General features: G+C 40.1%; 1 protein-coding gene and 2 long non-coding RNA genes across 4 annotated transcripts in view; 1 reads left to right on the forward strand and 2 right to left on the reverse strand.

The window, feature by feature from the left end:
• Nucleotides 1-8,061, reverse strand: part of LOC134180638 (vacuolar protein sorting-associated protein 51 homolog) — a 17,497-nt gene extending 9,436 nt beyond the window's left edge. Inside the window, exons 1-4 of the mRNA XM_062647834.1 lie at nt 7,981-8,061; nt 7,802-7,923; nt 2,612-3,006; nt 25-157 (exon numbers count right to left, since the gene is read on the reverse strand). Of these exons, the coding sequence (XP_062503818.1) occupies nt 25-157; nt 2,612-3,006; nt 7,802-7,923; nt 7,981-8,023 (693 nt within the window). The 5' untranslated portion in view covers nt 8,024-8,061. The remainder of the gene's footprint in view (nt 1-24; nt 158-2,611; nt 3,007-7,801; nt 7,924-7,980) is intronic.
• Nucleotides 8,062-8,207: 146 nt separating this feature from the next.
• LOC134191253 (uncharacterized) lies at nt 8,208-9,710 on the forward strand. Of its 2 annotated transcripts, XR_009971748.1 has the most exons (5): nt 8,208-8,236; nt 8,622-8,806; nt 8,876-9,167; nt 9,234-9,334; nt 9,406-9,710. It is a non-coding gene; the product is annotated as an uncharacterized LOC134191253 (long non-coding RNA). The 2 variants fall into 2 exon arrangements; XR_009971746.1 differs by having other exon boundaries at nt 9,234-9,710.
• A 1,600-nt stretch (nt 9,711-11,310) lies between these two features.
• On the reverse strand, nt 11,311-12,407 carry LOC134180702 (uncharacterized). Its single transcript, XR_009970037.1, has 3 exons — nt 12,267-12,407; nt 11,818-12,194; nt 11,311-11,750 (listed from the first exon to the last, which is right to left on the reverse strand). It is a non-coding gene; the product is annotated as an uncharacterized LOC134180702 (long non-coding RNA).
• Between the last annotated feature and the right edge of the window lie 93 nt (nt 12,408-12,500).

Here is a 12,500-nt window from a genome sequence, read left to right on the forward strand (position 1 = left end):
GTAATAATATCAAACGCGTCATACTGTTTCATCATCAAGCATCTCTCTCAGTTTCTGTCTCAACTGAGAAACAATCTTCTCACAATCTTCTTGAATTCCACGAAACGACGGCATGTCTTCATACAGCTTCAACACTACAGTTGCCTTCGAGTAATATCTACACAAAATCGTATCATACTCACTCAACTACAATCCTCACATCCAACGAATGTGATTGGACAGCAGCTTTGTTATAGTAATTTTGATTGTAAAAATACTTACTAACAAAATTAAATTTCATTAAATATATGTTAACGCATGGTAGGGAGACGATATCCAGTTTATTGACCGAGGTCTTGAGAAAGCCCCGAAAAGACCGAGGCCAATAAACTGGATATCGTCGACCCTACCATTCGTTAACCTATTTGTTGCATGTTTAACATCCTACTGTGATTAGAGTTCATAGATTATTCAAGTTGAATTAGAGTGGTTGTGTATTGCAATGACAGCTAGAGTTTTATGTCAAACAACCACATTTTGACAGCTGTGAAGTGTTGTTGACATGCACGTCAGCCCCATAAGGCCACGTGCTCAAAAGTATTAGGACAGTACAGTATCCACGTGTTTTGCCAGCGTGATGTCGGATCAGAAAGAAGACCGTAATAGTGACCAGGACGACGACTTTCAGCCGCCAACAAAGATGAGACGCATTGGTTCCAAAAAGGTTACCACTAGTACTAGCCAGCTTGACAGCAGATTTGCTGAAAAGACAAGTACGGACAAAGTACAGGAGTACAGCAAGGGTACGGTTTGCAAGAACACGACTGCCTGCAACAGTTGGACAATGCGAACATTTGAAGCATGGAGAAGCAATCGAAACAAGGATGCTCCACAAGAAGAGCAGGTACCCACAGACATTCTCTCAACAAAGGATTCACAACTTTTGCAAGAGTGGCTAATATGCTTCCTACTGGAGGTGAGGAAGACCAACGATGACAAGTATCCTCCAAAAACTCTCGTACAATTGGTGTGTGGGCTACAACGTGTACTTTGAGCTCAGCACAGAAGCGATTCGTTTAATTTTTTCGACAAGGCAGACCATAGTTTTGAAGGTTTGCGCAATGCTCTTGATAAAGTCCGTCGAGAATTACGTCAAGAAGGACTAGGAACGATCCGCAAGGGTTCCAGTGTATTCACTGCTGAAGAAGAAGACAGTCTATGGAAGAAGGGAGTAATTGGCTTAGACACACCTGTAAAACTACTGAGGGCAGCATTCTTTTATAATGGGATAAACTTTGCTCTTCGAGGTGGTGCGGAGCACAGAAGCCTCAAATGGAGTCAGGTGACTAGATGCAGCCAAACCACAGACGGATTGTCAAAAGTCTGTTACATTTATGTTGAGCACGGATCCAAAAAAAAGGCATAGTGGTGGACTACGTGATTTACGGCATCCAAACAAAAAAGTCACAAGGTAAATTATAGTCAAGCTCCAACGTGTTTCTGTAAGGTAATAGCATTTTGTGGTTTGTGGTTTATCAGATACGCTAATGAAGAAGCTGGTCACCATTGCCACGTAAAAATTTTGGATCTCTACCTTAGTAAGTTGCCAGCAGGATTTTCTCGAGAAGCCTTCTATTATAAACCTTTGTCGTCTACTCCTTCATTTTGGTCCTTGGTATTCAAAGCAAGTAATCGGTCATAACACGTTGGCTACAATGATGAAAGTGATGACAGCTGAAGCTGGTCTTCCAGTTCGAACCAACCACGCTCTTCGAGCTACTAGTGCGACAAGGCTGTTTCAAGCGGGAGTTCCTGAACATGTAATTCAAGGCAGAACCGGCCACAAAACCTTGTAAGCACTGAGACAATATCAAGAGCCATCTGAATTGCAGCAAATGGCAGCGTGCAAAGTTTTGGACAATGGCCATGGACACACCGATTACACTGACGCAAAAGTCAAGGAGTCCAGAGAGACAACGGAACAGGCAGATGAGCTGAAAGTAGTCGAGGTTGAACAGCCGTCTGAAACGGGAAGGCAGAATCCGGCGCCATTTGTCATTTCTGACTGCATCTTTACAAACTGCAGTACTGTGAACATTATTATTGGTAAAGAATAAGCTTGTAATCTAAAATAGGTATGCCCATGTATTGATTGCTAGTTGGTTTGCAGTATACAGATTCTGACCGGTCAATATACATTTATTGACCACAGGTCAATATACATTTATTGACCACAGGTCAATATACATTTATTGACCACAGGTCAATATACGTTTATTGACCGGTAAATATACAACATGTGCTTGGGTTGCTATGGTAGGAGTGTAATATAACGAGAAAAAGAATCCTAGCAATGGCGGAATAAACACCCAAACATGCAACAAAACAACTTAATTAAACATTCAAAAATTTTAATATTAATTTAAATTTTTAAGGTTTAATATTTAAATCTAAATTACTAACTATTATTTTATTTTAAGTTTTATATTTTGTGTTACAATAGATTAAAAACAAATTAAATTACAACGCAAAAATCAATGGCAGTATTACCCTTTGAGTGTTCTAGCAAAGAACTGTCAAACAAGCATCAAATAAAACTTTTAAAAAGGGTGTACAACTCATTGCTACTTGCCTGACAGCCTGTGCGTGTGATCCCATCTCCAAGCATTTATTGAGTCTCGCCGGCAGCTCAAACAGAAACTGCATTTTCTGCAGCATCCCATGAACGCCTGACAATTTCTTTATTCTGTGTCGTTTGTCAGCCAATGTGGCATTAATCGTGTCACTAAATTCAGTGATTGCTCGCATATTCTCGTCCAGGCTCTTCATCTCTTCTTCCATACAACGAAAATCGTCTTTCATCTTTCGTATCGTATCCGTGGCGCTAATGAATTTGTTGTAGTTTTCGTACACGAGAGTCTGCATGTCACTGTCAAGAGCCTTGATTTCACGATGCATCCTCTCTTCATGTTGCATCAGCTCATTGAGACCCGTAGTTTTGTACAGTTCATCCAGATATGACTCAACCTGCACATTAATTAGTGATATCTCAAATGCATTGCCACACTGAATAATAATATTATAATAAAAATAATATAGATTAACAGTAAGTATTATCATCAGTAAACATATTTCATTATACTGTATTACAAAATAATTATTACAATAAAATAATACCCTTATATTAAGAATATTTTTATATTAATATTTATACTAATATTTATATTAATATTATTTAATATCTGTTAATATATAATAATAGACACATAGACAAGCAGACAGATAAATGGACAAACGTACACACAACTGTGTATACCCTTTTTGAAAAAGAGGAGCAACTGACACACATACCTAAATACATACCATAATATCTATACATACCTAAATACATACCATAATATATATACATACCTAAATACATACCATAATATATATACATACCTAAATACATACCATAACATATATACATACATGCAGACAAACAGACAGACAGACAAACAGAAACAGGCAACACTTCCTATCAAATTAGGAGGATATAGAATGGCATCAATCAATGCTATTGCTTCATCTGCGTTTTTGGAAGGACGGATGCATACTCTGTCAAACTTGCCTACTAGGTTTCCTTACTTGGCTAACGATGTATCGTTCTTGCTTTCAACAAATAATAACTCAGAGATCTCGACTGATATTCATCAAGTTGTCAAGTCTACTGGTTGTGATGATTACCACCATCTAAGTGAGTTTGTCAAACAGCCCAAGAAATTTACAACAAACACTATCTAGTCAACTACACGAGGCAAACGCAAATTCCTGCCTGGAAACTCCAATTCACAATTAAATGGAGCTGCAGCTAAATTTAGATCAATAAAAAAGCCATCCCTACTGAAGAGATTCTTGCATTTAATCCCAAAGAATTTCGCTTGGTAGCATCTCTGAGGTTGGACATACCTGCACCTTTTGTCAACTGGAACAGCCAGTGTCAATGTGGCAAGTTGGCAAATGAATATCGTCTTCTTACATGCAAACAAGGAGGTGGCCTGTGTGGCAGCATGATGAAATTGTAACTGCATGGAGCACTTGTCTACATGAATTAACGATTGATCACGAGAAAGAACCTCGACATTGTTATTCTGGACATAAGAATAGACCAGACATAATTGTATACGACTCTGATTGTAGCTATGACCTTGATGTAGTCACGGCTCATCCTTTTAGCCAAGACATTTTAAAGCATGCAGCTTCAGAGGAAGGTTTCGCTGCAGCAAGAAGGGGGGAAGGAAAATGATCAAATATGAAAACAACAACTTGCCGGCAATACATCAAGCCTCAATTTCACTCCTCTGGTATTTCAACATTTTGGAACTTGGGGACGAGAAGCTAACAACTACATGTATGTATTTAAACAAACTAGCCAGAAGATCAAAAGAAATTGATGGCTCTATAAATGAAGCTGACTTTAGAGGTTTTGGAGGAAAAATTGCATTAATCTTACAACGATGTAACGCTAAAGTCACCTCCACAAGCTGACTTGTGACTTGCATGGAGTAGATGAGAACATGCATACATGATAGAGACTAATCAAGGTAGCTTGCATTAAACTTAAGTTGAATTCAGTAGCTTGTTTGCATTTAGTGTTAGAAATGTAACGTAGGGTTTGTGTTTCAATACATAAAATTGACAGACAGACAGACAGCTTTGTTTCCGTTACTGTGACTTGTGTAACTCAACCCATGAGTCGACAACTCACTATTTCGCTGTGGTGCCTTTTACTGATATTCACTGTATGGTAGTATTGGTGTTGAAAAATGACAGACAGACAGACAGACAGACAGACAGACAGACAGACAGACAGACAACCAAGAGCTTCTTCCAGGAGGCATCAAACCATCTTTTGTTCCCTTGGTTCTTGAACATTTTGGTCGCTGGGGGATATAGCCTCCAACTATCTGAATAAGCTGGCCGAGCTGTCAAGAGATGACGAGGAAAAGAAAAACAAGGCCCAAATTCAAGACCAAGTGGAGATCTCTCATCTCCATTCAACTGTGCAGAGAAACCTTGCTAAAGTTATAGTAGACAGGTTATATAGCATTTGTAGAATGAACACTACAGTTGAAAATTATTAAATCATTGTATGCGTAGGGCCTAAGGGTCCTTTTTGTTTGTGTAGTTTTTAGAGCTATTTAGTTTAAATCATCATATAGCTTGTAATAGTACTGATTTATGAAAATTTACTATTCGACAGACAGGCAGGCAGACAGGCAGACAGACAGGCAAACAGACAGACATGTAGCTTGCAAACTTTACTTTTTTGCCTTTTGCTGATATGTATTATAGTTTGATGTTTGAAATATATGTATTGACAAACAGACAGACAGACTGGCCACGTGGAATATGTCGCAGAGAACTGTTTGGATTTTCGGGTCAGACTCTCTGTGATCAACTCTTGTCACTTGAGGATGTGCAAAGTTCAGGCTCGTGACAGTTTGACAAAGTCGACATTTACACAGTTAGTTCAGTGCCCTGACCTAACCAGCAAGCAATGGCTTCAAGCTACTTTGCCCATTAGGCATGGTGGATTCGGATTGACCAACACTGAGTCGTTGTCTGCTGATGCTTTCGTAGCAGGTTGGGCACAATCTAGTCAAGCACTTCCTGCTCGGTTCCCTTCTATTGCTAATGATATATCTTTGGTCTGCCAATTTGAAGGAAGAATGGGCATAGTGTTAAAGTCTTCTATTCCTGACAACCATTCTTTAGCAGACATCCTTAGTGACACCAAAAATCTCCAACGCAAACTAAGCTTGGAGCGTACCAAGCATACACTCTCAACATTTATACAAGGATTGGAGTCTACAAGAGATAAGGCTCGTCTAAGATCTCTACAAGGGAGGGGTGCAGGGTCATGGTTGGATGCTATTCCCACTTCCACGAAGTTTGCACTTAGTTCTGGTGATTACCGTTTGGCAACACGTGTGAGGTTGGGTTGTAGTATGCCACTGTCGTCTCATCTAAAGCAGTGTGAATGTGGTCGAAGGCTTGATGAACACGGTTTTCACCTCCTTACTTGCAAAACAGGGAGTGGCCCTGTTTGGTCACACTACGCCATCACTGGTGTCTGGGCTGATTGTTTAAGAACTCTTTCAATCCCTCATCATGTCGAGTTAAGAGATCGTTACACTAACAGCAACGACCGACCAGACATTTCAGTTTTTGATGCTTGCATTGGAACATCCTATGATCTTGATATTTCACTGGCTCACCCTTGGAATCAAGACATAATTGAAAGAGCAGCAGAGCAAGATGGGTTTGCAGTACAAGCCAGAGAAGAACTGAAAGAGAAAAAGTATAAGGACAAGATACTAGTAGCAGGAGGACACGCAAAAGTGATTCCTTTAGTACTGGAACACTTTGGGTGTTGGGGCTGGGAGGCTCACAAGTACCTCCATCAACTGTCTGAGAAATCGGTTGACGAATTTGGCAAGAAAAACAGAGGCCAGTTCAAGAATTATTGGAGGCGATGCTTATCAGTTGCTCTATAATCATGTAATGCTAAAGTTTTATCAAAGAAGATCAGCCGTCAAGTGAAGAATGGTGACAGACAGTCAAACATAAGTTGCTCTTTAATTATTTAGACAGGGACATCTATGTCCCTTTATGTAGTTACTAGTATGCAGTTGCTTTAGGAACGTTACATAGACACAAGTAATTAGCGGTTATTGCTATTGTATCATAGTTCATGTTTGAAAATATATGTATTGACAGACAGACAGACAGAGTCGTGATACAGTGAAGTCAACAAGAGATGCTGCCAGAATTCGCTCTTTACATGGTGCAGGTGCAGGTGCTTGGGTCAACGCTGTTCCAACCTCGATGTGTTTCGCACTTGATTCTTACGTTTATCGCTTGGCGTCATATCTGAGGTTGGCTTGCCAGTCTGTTCTCTGGAGTGGTTGAGTTCGTGACAGTGCGGAGCAGTTCTTGACGACAGCGGGTATCATCTTTTAACATGCAAGGTTGGTGGTGGCCCAGTTTGGAGTCACGAATCCACTGCAAATGTTTGGGCTGATTGTCTAAGTGAACTTCACATACCACATAGGAGAGAGCCAAGACATCGCTACTCAAACTCGGATAACAGACCAGACATTATAGCACTGGATACATCTTCTGGTATGAGTATTGATTTAGACATCTCTCTTGCCCATCCCTGGAGCTCAGAGGTATTTCCCTCATCCTCAAAAGTAGATGGTCTAGCTTCGAAGCAAAGAGAAGAAAAGAAAAATCACATATCAAGATGAAAGGCTACCAACTGGCAACCAAATAATCTTTAAGCCTTTAGTCATTGAACACTTCGATAGATGGGGTGATGAAGGAGACCAATACCTATGTTCTCTCGGATCTCAATCTTTTGATAAAAATGGTCGGGGCAACTCGACACAATTTATGGATCACTGGTGGAAAAGGTTCAGCATTCAATTACAGAGATGCAATGCTAGAGTAATCCAATGCAAGATGTCATCCTTGGGTTGCAGAGTCCACACAAAAACAAGCCGGTTTCATCTGCAATAATTAGTGTTGTAATAACTAGACCCTCTTTGGGTTCTTTAGTAGTTAGCCAATGTAATTTTTAGTTCTCAGTTGGTTCAGTAGTTGATATCTGTAGTCTCTAGGTGATTCTGTATAATTTGACTCGTAGTTACATATTGTATGTTCCTAGATTCATGTTTCAAATATATGTATTGGACAGACAGACAGACAGACAGACAAACAGACAGACAGACAGACAAAAATGGAGATGCAATCAGCAAGCCAAAATTATCCCTACCTTGAAATGAGGTCCGTCAATATCAGTAGGATCTGACTGTCCTGTTCTGTCCTCGTCAGACACGCCATAATAAAGTCTCAATAAACCTCGTCTGTTACGTCTGCGAGGAACAGACTCAACTCCTAAATATAATATACACATGATAAATGACAAATACGGATTATTAAATCCTAACAAACCAGGTCTGACGTCATCCTTTGCTTCCTCTTCCTTCGATGTCATTTTTCACCACTAGGTTACAAGAAAACTCCCGTATTAGCATGCCTTGGAGTTCTTGCCTACGCATGCGCTTAATGTTAACGCGATATGGGCATTGGTCTTCGCGGCCGACGTGATGTCTTCCTGCTGCACAAGCTTTCTGTTCAGTGCTTTGATATGACCGAGAAATTCTACATCTGATCCGGCAGCGAATAAACAAGTGGAAACCATGACCTGGTGGCTGCTTTAATTAATTAATTAATCAATACTGTAGCATATTTGATGACCGTGCAACTGACAGCCGTTGCTCTATTTGCCTATAAGTTGAAGGAGTTTCATTGCTGAATCGTCATGAACATGTATGTTTTTGTGGTGAGACGTACGTGGCCTGCAGTGAGTTAGTACAAATTTGGTACACGCACGTTTGCATAGTTGCAGTACCCGGTAGTGTGTGAGAAGTGTGGCTGCTCTTTGGTCAATGATGTCTCATCACAACAACAGCACGTGACCTCTAGCTTTCACAGGAAATCACTGGGGATGGGGCTTAATTGTAGTGGGTGCTGACCATGTTTGGTAGATGACCTTTGGAAACATTAGATTACGTGGAATTGTTCTATTTCAGACTGTATCTGTGCTGGATGTGAGGGTGTAAGGAGGAGTATATAAGAGCAAGCTCACCACCACACTTTGACAGTCTAGAGGATATCGGTCATCATTATGGTTTCGTTTTATGTGACAGTTCTGGTGGTCATTCAAGTCATTGCTACTTCTGGTGGTCAAAGTGTGTCAGATGAGAGAAATCAGCAGGTTAGGATGATATATACAACAAATATTCTACACTAAAATATCTCTGACACCAACTTGTTTGCTGACTAGATATGCCTGCCTGCTAGTGTTCTGGGAGTATAACTGGAAGAGATGGAATAAAAGGAGAAAAGGGAGAGAGAGGATTAGTTGGAGAGGTTGGCGATAAAGGTAATGCTGGGAAGATGGGTCCACATGGTTTGCCAGGTCCACATGGTCCACAAGGGATAGAGGAAAAACAGGAAGGAAAGGAGACAAAGGAGAAGCACGAGGGAAGAAAGGAGACAAAGGGGAAGGTATGACACTCAACTGGAAACAGTGTGTGTGGAATAGAGAAGATGGGAAGGACAGCGGTCTGATTCAGGTTATTCCAGCTTGATTTGTGATTACGTTATCAATGTGTGACTTGTTTCTGCTTTCTTTTCAACAGAACTGTAATTTTAGGAAACATGGCAGCAATTCAGCTCTACATGTTGCATATGCAGGAAATCTAGATATTTACTGCTCCAGTGGTGCTTGCTGTTCTCGATGGTATTTTACATTCAATGGTAACGAGTGCAATGGACCTATGACTATTGAGGGAGTTGTACGTGGTTTTCCAGAAACTGATAATTCTCACCGTCATAGACAGATTGAGGGATACTGTGAGAATTTTCCAGCAGGTCAAGTCACAGTGGCATTTCAACATTGGAAACTGTAGCAAATGGAGCTCAACAACATATGATGGCTACACAGGATGGAAATCAGTATCTCGCATTATGATTGCAGAAGTCCCTCCATCACAAAGTAACTGAATTGTGTTCAGTGTAGTTTGCAGTACGAGGTAGCTGAAGTAGCAGGCTGGATGGTGCGCGTGCATGTCTCTCTTTGCAATATGTGATTGTACGTATGATTAATTCAATGTGTAGCTGCAACAAACAATTGATATTGTCTGTCAAAGTTACAGAACAAATGGTTGACCAGAGATATAGATCATCCCAGCTTGCTTTCGATGTGTGGGGGGAGCGGGGTGGGGTGAACAGAACACTTGAAGTAGCTCAAAACAAGAAGAATGCATTTCCATTATAATACACATTTTTATGTGTACATTCAAGTTTAGTGCACTGTATTACCTCATCAGCTCATCAGTCATTTGTTAAAAATTGAGCCATTGGATCATCAGGTCTCTTTCTCTTGATCTGAAACGCTTCAATTTCTTCTTTCATTGGAGCCTGTATTTGCGTTTTCGCTCATCAATAGCAAGCATCTGATTCTTGTCAACCTTGATTCTCTCTTCTTCAGCTTTGAGAGTCTGCAATAGACACCACACTGTTATTTAAAACGGAACACACATATTATCACCAATGCGGTAGCGTTAGTATGTAGGGTTGAGTTATTGTTCAGTTCTTCTGTAATATTAAAGTACATAGCAGTTAGATGGCACAGAAACAAAAAGGACGAAGAAACAGGGAGATTGATAAACAGATAAACGCAGAAATAGACAGAAACAAACAAGCAGAAAACCTGACAAAAAAAACAAAAACAGATAAATTTAAACAAACAAACATACAAACAATTGACTTAATTAACAACTACTCACATCAAAACAAGACAAAAAAAGAACAAACCGTCAATGGATAAGTAAGTACACAAATCAGGCAACTACGTAGAGAGACAACAAACGGACAAAATCAAACTCAAAAATAGACAAATAACAAACAGACAAACAGACTGACACACAGACAAGCAGACAGGCAGATAGACAAAAAGCAAACAGACAGAGAGACAAACATGAAGACGGAGAGACAGCTAGATTTCAATTCTTGGTCCAATTTATGTGATTGAGGAAAAGTCTCTTGAATCGGATATGGATGGGTACCACCTTCTAACTTGTAAAACTGAAAGTGGCCCTGTCTACACACATACCTCGATAGTAAGAATATGGAGTGCTCGCCTTGGAGACTTAATTAGACATCCCTCATGTAAATAAAGTACAACGTCAATACTGCAATTTAGACTACAGACCAGACATTACTGTATTGAACTATCATTCTGGGAAGAGCATTGACTTAGATGTCTCAATGGCACATCCTTGGAGTAAATGCTACCGCAAGGTTCCTCACCATCTTTTGTGCCCTTGTGTTTCAACACTTTGGTTGTTTGGGTGAGAAAGTGTTAATTAACCTAATGTCGTCTCTAGAGTCGCGCGTAGCTCTAGACAATCTCTTTGCAAAAAGGGGAGGATCAAAAAGGGGAGGGTATGGCTACACGAGACTATGTTGTCTAGAAGGGTGTACATGGATAGTAACTGGAATAGCCTACAATAAGTTATACGGGTTTGTTGCATATCCTATTGTGCATGTGAAAATTAGCTCAGATCAAAATACAGTGTATCTCTGGGCAACTGTTTGTTCTATATGTAGATAACTTTGACGAACGACATCGATTGCTAGTTGTAGGTACACGTTGAATTGATCATACATACACTCACATACAACAAAGAAAGACATATGCAAGGGCATGCACCATCCAGCTTCCACTTCAGATACCTCGTACTGTACATACTGCAAACTATGCTGAACACAAGTTCTAATTCCTCTCTAATTCAGTCACTTTTGGATGGAGAAACTTCTGCAATCATAATGCAAGATGATTAATGAAATCCTGTCCAGCTATCATAAGTTGTTGATCTCCAATTGTTACAGTTTCCAATGTTGAATCCAATTGTGACTTGACCTGCTCGAATGTTCTCACAGTATCCCTCAATCTGTCTATGACGATGAGGATTATCATTAGCTGGATTACCATATACAACTCCCTCAATAGTCATAGGTCCACTGCACTCATTACCGTTGAATGTAAAATACCATCGAGAACAGCAAGTACCACTACAGCAGTAAACCCTGAAATTTCCTGCATATGCAACATGTAAAGATGAATTGCTGTCATGTTTCCTAAAATTACAGTTCTGTTAAGAAGAAAGCAGAAACAAGTCACACGTTGATAATTGGAATCACAAATCAAGTTGGAATAACCTGAATCAGACCACTGTCCTTGTCATCATTTCTATTCCACACACACTGTTCCCAGTTGAGTGTCATACCTTCTCCTTGCTCTCCTTCCTTAATGTTTCTCTTCTTATCCCTTGTGGACCTTGTGGGCCTCTTTCTCCAGCATCATCTTTACCACCGATATCTCCAACTAATCCCCTCTCTCCCTTTATTTCTTTTCTACCTTGTTCTCTTTATATTCCTTGTGGACCTATCTTCCCAGCATTACATTTACTGTCGACATCTCCAGTTAATCCTCTCTCTCCCTTCAAGCCTTTTCCTCCTTTCATTCCATCTTGTCCAGGTGATCCGTGCAAACAGGGTGATCCAGGTACTCCAGGAACACCAGCAAGCACGCATCTCTACTCAGTAAACAAAAATTAAATACAAAAATTTGTGACATATTTAATAAATACTTGATGAATCATCGTTACCTGCTGATTTCTCTCATCTGACACACTTTGACCAACAGAATTAGCAATGACTCGAAGGACAACAAGAACTGTCACAAAGAATGAAAACATGATGATAACCGATATCCTCAATACTGATGAAGTGAACTGGTGAACTTGCTCTTATATACTCCTCCTCACACACCCTCACATCTGGGGCAGGTACAGTCTAGTCTAAAATAGAACATTTCCACGTAATCTAATGTTTCCAAAATC

The sequence above is a fragment of the Corticium candelabrum genome, chromosome 1 (assembly GCF_963422355.1).
Source record: "Corticium candelabrum chromosome 1, ooCorCand1.1, whole genome shotgun sequence".
Taxonomy (NCBI): Eukaryota; Metazoa; Porifera; class Homoscleromorpha; order Homosclerophorida; family Plakinidae; genus Corticium; species Corticium candelabrum.